Here is an 8,230-nt window from a genome sequence, read left to right on the forward strand (position 1 = left end):
CTCGGCGGGGAGGGGATGGGAGTCCCGGGGGCTGGCAGAGCCCCTGGGGCAGATACTATGGGGTGGCAGAGGAGACTCTGCACTGCTCCCTCTCCTTGTAGTGGTCAGGACTTGTCCAGCCCATACGGCCAGGTGTGACCCCGCGGGTCATAGGTGCCCTGGCACTTGAGCTGATGGATCACCGGCACATTGAGGGTGCCTACTCCAACTGTGTCAGTCCCCGGGGCGGCTCGTTTAGCAGGGGCCAGTGGCAGAGGAGCAGTCGGTGCCTACAGGTGCCCCATGTCATCCACTGCTACCAGCCCTTCAGACGAGGAGGTGCTGGCAGCAGAGTCTCTAGTGCTGACGAGACCTGGCTGGCTCGGTGTTCACACGCTGTGGTTTGCTCTAGGCAGGGTTATTTGGCACAGCAGTTCAAAGCAGCCGTGGCCATCCCAGGGAGCCGTGGGGACGGAAGCTTCGGGAGAGGGGCTGGGGAGCGGCGGGGAAGACACTGCCCGACCTTCCCGCTGTGCTGCGTGAGGCACTGAGCTCTCGCCAGGTTCCTTCTGCGTGGAGATGCTGCCGGTGGGACACGGGGCTGCTGGTGATCTCGGGCTGCTCCACTAGCAGTGCAGCATGGCATTACTCCAGATGCAGAGAGACGAGAGGTCGGCTAGCAACGTGTTTGCCAACTAGGCATGGCACGGAGGGCACCCAGCTGCTTGTGAATCCACCTGGGAAAGAAACCCGAGTGCCAGTCCCAGGGTAGGTGAGAGCTTTGAGTGCGAGAGCAGTGTCGGCAGGTGGTCACCCCCATGGCTGCTCTCTGCTGTGAGTAACTGTTGTGCTGTGTGTGAAGGGTCTGCCCACTGTACCTGTCCCATGCCCCTAAAGGCTCTTGGGCTTTGATCTGGGTAGGGACCTGTTTGCAGAGGGGGGTGAGTAATGGCCGAGGAATTTCGACGAGCTGGCAAAACTCATTTGGCTGATTGCCTTCTCGTGTTTGTGCTGTCGGTCTGGCCAGCCCTGCATTTCCATCCAGCAGATCCTGTGTGAGCAAGCCGTTTCTCTCTGTCCCGTGCGTACCCTCTTGCTGTCTTCATTGTGTCACGAAGCAGAAGAAAATCAATTTAGAGACTAGTTAGGAGCACTGTTGGTGCTGCAGAGCAGTGCTTGACTGCAGAGGAATGAGATGGGAGCTGTTGCTGTTGGGGATTTGGCTGCTGAGTTTGCTGTGCTGTGCTGGGAACTGAGGGAGCCTGGCTCTGGTGCAGGAGAGGTGCTCTGGTTGAGCATGTGTTAGATGCTTTTGTGCTGGCTTTGATTCTTGCTAGATTTTTGTAAGAAAGCAGCTGAATTGGTGTTTCCAAGGCCCAAGGGAGCAGTGTGTGCTTCCCTGTGATACAGCCACAGGGAAATATTCTGAGGTGAGATAGGTGTATTTTGGGTCTGCTTTGCCTGTAACATATATCAGAAAAATATAAAGACTCTGAAGATGAAGTTCTATCATCAGCTGGTAGGAAACAAGGCTTTATAAGATGTGGGAATGAGGATTTGCCTGGATCTAGGGCTGGAGTTGGTGCCCTAATAAAAGAGGAGTTTCCTTGGGGTGGGGAGCTGTCAGGAAACAGCCTGTGCTCCAGCACTACCTGGGATTTGTGGAATGGCAAATGGGTGAAGCTTTGCCTCTGTCCAACTAAGCTCTGTGTGCTCCCTCCCCAGGGACTGTCACTAGCTCATCCATTGCCCTGACTCTTGCCCTTGGAGGAAACCAGTCATGGGGGAAACAGGCAAAGAAGAGTACAAAATACAGTCCTTCGACTCCGAGACTCAGAAGCTGCTGAAAACAGCCCTCAAAGGTCAGCAGGTTTTTATGAACTCCTCTGCCACGCACAGTTTCTGCACCATTTAACGTGACTGTACCGGGCCCTGCACAGACCTTGGTTGCTTTCCAGGTACCCCAGAGCAATCAGGGGCCAAAGAGGGCTGCGTCCTGACAGTGTTTCTCTTCTCTGCAGACCCCAGTAACGTGGACCTGGAGAAAGTGGCCAACATTATAGTGGACCAGTCCCTCAAAGACTGTGTGTTCAGCAAGGAGGCTGGGCGCATCTGTTACACCATCATCCAGGTGAGAGCTCGTGTCTGGACGGCGAAACACCTGGGCTGTGTTGTGTGGGTTGTCCCTGGGCTGGGCCAGGAAGGGCTTTGCCCCAGCCACGTGCTCTGACCCCTTGGCCATCTCTCCTCTCCCTCTTCTCTCCTCTCTTCCCACTTGCCCCATGCAGTGGCAGCATCCAGAGGAGCAGTGGGCTGGCACAGGCAGCGAGTTGCAGCTTTTCTGCCTCTCCGGGAATCACAGCAGGGTATCTGTGTGGTTCTGCATCCCCCTGCCCCTCTGGCAGCCCTGTTTCATCCCTCCATCCTGCTTTTGTGGGCTCGTAGGCAGAGAGCAAACAAGTTGGCCAGAGCATCTTCCGGAGGAGCCTGCTGAACCGGCTGCAGCAGGAGTACAAGGACAGGGAGGAGCTGCGCACCCGCTCACTCCAGGCCTGGATCTGCTACGTCACCTTCATCTGCAACATCTTCGACTACCTGAGGGTGAGGAGCTGGAGCAGGAGCACCCAGCTGCTGCTGCCTGGAGTGCCAGAAGGGCCTGGGCATCCCAGGATACCAGGGCAGGAGTGTTGGGCGCATGTTGTACAGAGCCCCAGGGCCATGGGGGCCAGAGCTGGTTCTCCGCACAAGGATGCTGTCAGGGCTCGTGCTACCTACAGGCTTGGAGAAGCAGAGGAAGTCTTCAGGAACAGTCACAAAGTCTCAGCTTCCTCATTTTGTACCTGGTGTTTGAAATCCCGATTTGCCTGCTCCCAGATGTCCCAGATTGCACTGGTTTAGTTGCTGTGGAGTTTGCTGACGGAGTTTGCCTTCAGGCCTTTGTGCAGTGTGTGAACTTTGAATTCCTGCTTGGAGTAGATGTAAAAATGATGCAAGTAGAGCTGCAGGCAGGAAAAATACTGTTGGAACAGGTATATTTCCCACGACTACCTGCTTACATTTAAAAATAGATGTTTTTTACATCATTTGTTCAGCTCCTCTGCTTCCTGGAGACTCAATTGTCTGATCTCTGATGTAAATCCCACTAATACAGCACAGCTAAATCCTGCTCCATTCTCCTTTGGAGTGCAGCAAGGGAATAACTATTTAAAATAGCTGCAGACTCCTTTCTGGCTCCAGGCTGATGATGTTCCTTCTCCTTGCAGGTGAACAACATGCCCATGATGGCTCTGGTGAACCCTGTGTACGACTGCCTGTTCCGGTTGGCACAGCCCGACAGCCTGCAGAAGGAGGAGGAGGTGAGTGCAGGGAAGAGCTGCTGATGTGCCTGTTGTCCTGCCAAGGACCTGTAAAAAGCACAGCCCAGGGGGTGCAGAGGAGCCTCCATTGCTTTGTGTTCAGCCATCTGCTCTTCCTTCTGAAGGTGGACTGCTTGGTCCTGCAGCTCCACCGCATCGGTGAGCAGCTGGAGAAGATGAATTCCCAGCGGATGGATGAGCTCTTCTCCCTCCTCCGAGATGGCTTCCTTCTGCAGGAGGGGCTCAGCTCCCTGTCCCAGCTCCTGCTGCTGGAGATCATCGAGTTCCGGGCTGCTGACTGGAAGATGACGGACGCTGCCCAGAAATATTATTACAGCGAAGTGACGGATTAACTCCCGCGGCAGAGAAGGGGAGTCCCCAGCACCTTCACCAGCAAGCTTCATACCAAGTTGGAATTTTTCACATTAATTTTTTAGCACTTCCTGTAAATAGGATTTATACTGGCTAGAGCCTCTGTACACCTACTGTCAGATGCAGCTGGTGCTGGTCTGACTTTGGAGGTTCAGAGCAGTGGAAAGTGCAGATTTAACCCACCAAGTTCTCCCACTGATTTTGTCTTAATACTGGGCTGCTGCCAGCCAAAGGCTTGGGAGGCTTCTAGCTCACACCAGCATTTTCTATGAGTGTTAAGGAAAGCACAGTTTAGGCTGAGAACATTTTGCTTCACCCCAAAGCCAGCAGAGCTGTGGGAGGCAGCGGAGAAATCTCCCAGCTCAGGTTGTACGTGGTTCTCTGTGACAGGTCACAGAACACATCATGGCCTCACAAACAACTCAACCAAGTGCTATTTTTCTCAGACTCCTTCCAGCATGCTGGCTGCACCTGCATGCACACAGCCTCTCTTACAGCCAGGAATACCTGCCATGGGGCAGCCTGTGACAGGAGAGGTCCCTGAGCACATGCAGGAATGGGATTTGTAAGTTTTATACAATAACTGTCACCTTTTTTTCAGAATTTTGCAAGTTTCAGCTACAGTATGTTTCTTATAAGAATAGGAGAGGAAGAAAGGAAACAGTCTATTGAAGGATTTTTTTCTAATAAAAGTTTTCCATTAATGTGTGCCCTGCTTTCTCCCTGTGCAGCTGCTGAGCTCTGAGCAATACTGAAAGGTTGCTCCTGCCTGAAGCCCTAAAGCTGTGATAACTCAGTTTCTGCTCCAGTGTAGGGCCTCAGGGCTTTACATAACCAGGGTGGCTGGAGCAACAGAGACAAAGGTCTGCAATCGGGAAACCTTTCCCATAAAACTGGTTTTATTAACATTCCCATCAAATCTGTGCAGACAATGTTGCTGATGACCAGAACCAACAATCAAAAAGGGCCTTTTATTGCCTGTTATACTAATCCCTCTAAGGCTGGTTATGGTGTGGAAGAGGATCCAGCTCTGCTCGTAGCTCTGTAGCCAAAAACACTGCTGATTTGAGGAGCAGAGATACTTTCAGATGCCCAGGAAACAGGTGAGTGAAAGGTGATTTTGTTTAGCATTGCTGTAAGAAAAACATCTAAGGCTTGTCTTCACAGGGAAGTGATTATGAAATAACTGGAGCATCCCTGCTGGGGCTGGTAACTCAGACCCCCCCTTCCCCCATCCAGACAAGCACAAAGAAAAAGAACCTCATGGGGATCGTGTGAGCTTTCCCTGGGTTAGATCAGAAGCTGCCTGCAAGGGATGTTCCACCTTTCCCTCTCCCAGGCTGGCAGCCCTGGGGCTCTGCTCTCCAGGCCGTGGCAGCGTGTCCCATGCAGGGTCCCTACCACCAGCGGAAGTGGGCATATGCCCGGTTGGCCTCTGCCATCTTGTGCAGGACGTGCTTCCTCTTGATGACGGGCCCCTCGTTGTTGAAGGCCAGGAGCAGCTCCTGGGAGAGCTTTTCTGGCATCATTGTCCGGCGGTGCTTGTTCTCCCTGCACTCGGTGATCAACCACTTCATGGCCAGGAAGCGCTTCCGATTGTCCGTCAGTGGGACGGGCACCTGGGCAAGGGTTAAACCACGGCAGTTATCAGCAACCTGCTCCTCCCCAGCAGCCACACAGCACCAGCTGGCACCTGCAGATGTTCACTGTGCTGCTCTCTGCAGCCAGACCTGCTCCTGACAGCTGAGCCCTGCCAGTTCTCCTGCTCTGTCCTTAGGAACTGGCCACTGCTACCAAAATGGAAATGCTGGCCTGTTTGGGAGCTGGATCCAGGCTGGTGTGTGTTAGCAGAGATGGGAGATGGTCACCCCATCCCTGCACTGAATACAGAGAAGTCACAGAATCAGAGTGGTTTGGGTTGGAAGAGACCTTAAAGATCATCTAATTCCAAATACCTCCACATCTCACCTCTCCTTCAGGTCCCAAGGGTTGCAGAGCCTGTACTCAGAGACAGGTTCTGCTTGTGTTTTAAATACCCACAGGATCTAGGTGACCCATTTTGCCACGCTGACCTACCCCAGGGCTGTGGGACCTCTCCCCAAGCAACATGGTGCAGTGGATAGGACTGGTAATCCAAGCACTACCAATTCTTTTGCTGCTGATCTCTGTCTCCTTGGAAAAGACTTGCTGTGTATTTCTCCTCACATCTAGTCAGAGAACCAGAGACTGCTGCTGATTAATGGCTGGACTTGATTGATCTTAGAAGTCTTTTCCAACCTTAGTGATTCTGTGACAGGGGAATCACAATACTCATAGGTGGGGATCCTGATTCTGGACAGTTTCTAGGTGCTGGTTTATTCCAGATTGTGAAGGGGCTCTTTCAAGGAGAGAAGATCTTGAGCTGATGGGGTGGAAATCAGTTCATCTGCCTCCCTGCCTAATTTCTCCCAACCAGATGTGCTCCCAGCCCCCCTTTCACCTGGTAGGTTTTGCCTCCTTTGGTGATGTTGCTGAGCCCAATGATGGGCTGGCAGTTCTTGAGAGCCTGGTGGAAGATAACGTAGGGGTTGCATTCAATTGTCTCCTTCTCATTTTCTGGAGCTTTGTGGTACTTCTCCAGCTGCTTCCTCTTAATGGTCTCCAGAGTCTTGGAAGAAAGGCAAGAAAGAAGACATACAGAGCAGATGGATTCTCCCACTCCATGATGTTACATCACTTTTACAGGCACCCCGTTTTCACCTGAGCAGCTGGTCCTCCAGCCCCAGAGGCCAAAGACCCATTGGGAATTCTTTAACTCAAGTTTTACTTCACTTTCTTCCAGCTCTTCAGACTGTTTTATCAGACACTGCATTTGGGGTGAGGGGGACAAGCAGCACAAACCCAGGTCAGAAGCCAGGGAAGGGCAAGGACAAAATGGAGGCTGGAATAGGGGTCTGTGCACTGAGCATCCTCCCCTGCAAAGCCTGGACTCCAGAGCCCAGAGCCCATGTGCTCTTCTGTAACAAGGAATCAGCAGTCAATTGGAAACATTTGGGTAAAATGTGTTCCCATTTCAAGGGTGGAAGAGACCAGATGGGACCACCAGTTAATACCAATTGCTGTGGGTCAGAGCAGGCTCAAAGCTCTGTCATATAGGTGACACATTTGTGGGACTTCAAGGGCAAGTTATACAGAGGGTAAGGCATGACAGAGAGCTGGAAAGATGATGTTTAGAGAAAATGATGCTTTATGCAGTACAGAAGGACACAGGGATACTGAAGGATGGAAAGAGAAGGTTCTCCATGAAGCTCTTACCTGCTGGTCTGTGAGCCAACGAGGGTGGGGCAATGTACATTTTATCAAACAAACCATGGTTTATCAGAGGAATCATGCTGAGAGCAACGTGTGGCAGAGGGAAACACATCAAGACCACAGAGATGGACCACCCAAGTTCTGGTAATTTCCAATTCCAGTGAGTTTGACATCCCAGCCTTCCATTTTGTCTTGTTTTAACGTAACAGTGAGAAGAAACATGAGTTCTTACCTGAGACATGAGGCTTCTGGCCAGCACTTTATTTCCACTCTTCATCATCATATTGGTGAATTTACTGTAAACACAAAGTCAAATAGGATCTGATATGAATTCTGATTTTATCACACACAGAAATAAGCCCCCCACCCCCATTCCTTTGTGTTGTTCCCACGGTTAAGTGTGGGTGCTGCCAGATCTGCTGTAATTATCTCTAATCACTGTAGGACAATGGACTGGTTGATGGGAAAAGATTAGCCCAGAATATAGGGATTATGCTGTAACAAAAGGCAATATTCAGCCAGCAGGTGAAGGTCGAGGAGGGCAGCATAGCTCCCAGCCGTTTCTGAAGAGAGGAGTAGCTGCTGCTTTCTCTGACCTAATCATGGGGTCGCTGAACACGGAACTGGAGAGAGAGGGAGGAGCAGCTTTGATTAGTTGAACAGCCTTAAGCTCCATTTGTTCCCTTTCCTCCTCAGTCAGCTCCTCTAAAGGTTTCTGATACGATTCCTTTTTCACTTCTGGCTCCAGGTAGCTGGGGTTGTAGCGGCTCCATCTCACCGGCACCATCCTGCAAGGAACGGGAGAAGCGGGGCTGTAACCCAAGGCACACGCTGTGTCGTGACAGGGATGCAGCTGGACAGACGTGGACAGATGTGAACACGCCTCAGAACGACATGTTAGATGTGAGAGGCATCAGTGGCAGTGGGGCGAGCAGCTCGGGCGGGGTTCTATCCCTTTTTTCACATTTTCGCATTGGAAGCGGCTGCCCAGGGAGGCGGTGGAGTCACCATCCCTGGCGCTGGGTGATGCGGTTCAGGGATTACAGTGGCAGTGCTGGGTGCACGGTCGGACTGCATGACCTTAAAGGTCTCTTCCAGCCTTGATAATTCTACGCCTGTATGAGCCCAGCAAAAACAGGCGGGCGACCTGTCCGTGTGCTCCCGGTGCGGCGCACACCGTCCCCGCACCCCTCGTGCGCTCCCGGTGAGCCGCCCCGCGGCCTCGCCCCGCG

The 8,230-nt window shown here is 52.4% G+C and overlaps 2 protein-coding genes across 2 annotated transcripts; one reads left to right on the forward strand and one right to left on the reverse strand.

Annotated features, from left to right (window-relative positions):
* Nucleotides 1-7: 7 nt before the first annotated feature.
* MIF4GD (MIF4G domain containing) lies at nucleotides 8-4,416 on the forward strand. The gene is made up of 6 exons (XM_008640591.2): nucleotides 8-747; nucleotides 1,705-1,841; nucleotides 2,001-2,110; nucleotides 2,425-2,580; nucleotides 3,243-3,335; nucleotides 3,461-4,416. Exons 2-6 carry the CDS (start codon nucleotides 1,760-1,762, stop codon nucleotides 3,686-3,688), a joined length of 669 nt encoding a protein of 222 aa, XP_008638813.1. The 5' UTR covers nucleotides 8-747; nucleotides 1,705-1,759; the 3' UTR covers nucleotides 3,689-4,416.
* Nucleotides 4,417-4,573: 157 nt separating this feature from the next.
* MRPS7 (mitochondrial ribosomal protein S7) lies at nucleotides 4,574-7,911 on the reverse strand (the record flags this gene model as incomplete). Its single annotated transcript, XM_008640592.2, has 4 exons — nucleotides 4,574-5,326; nucleotides 6,187-6,354; nucleotides 7,231-7,294; nucleotides 7,595-7,911. Coding segments are annotated over 4 exons (771 nt in total), but the record flags the coding sequence as incomplete, so codon positions are not given.
* Nucleotides 7,912-8,230: the final 319 nt, after the last annotated feature.

The sequence above is a fragment of the Corvus brachyrhynchos genome, unplaced genomic scaffold (genome assembly GCF_000691975.1).
Source record: "Corvus brachyrhynchos isolate BGI_N302 unplaced genomic scaffold, ASM69197v1 scaffold148, whole genome shotgun sequence".
Classification (NCBI taxonomy): Eukaryota; Metazoa; Chordata; class Aves; order Passeriformes; family Corvidae; genus Corvus; species Corvus brachyrhynchos.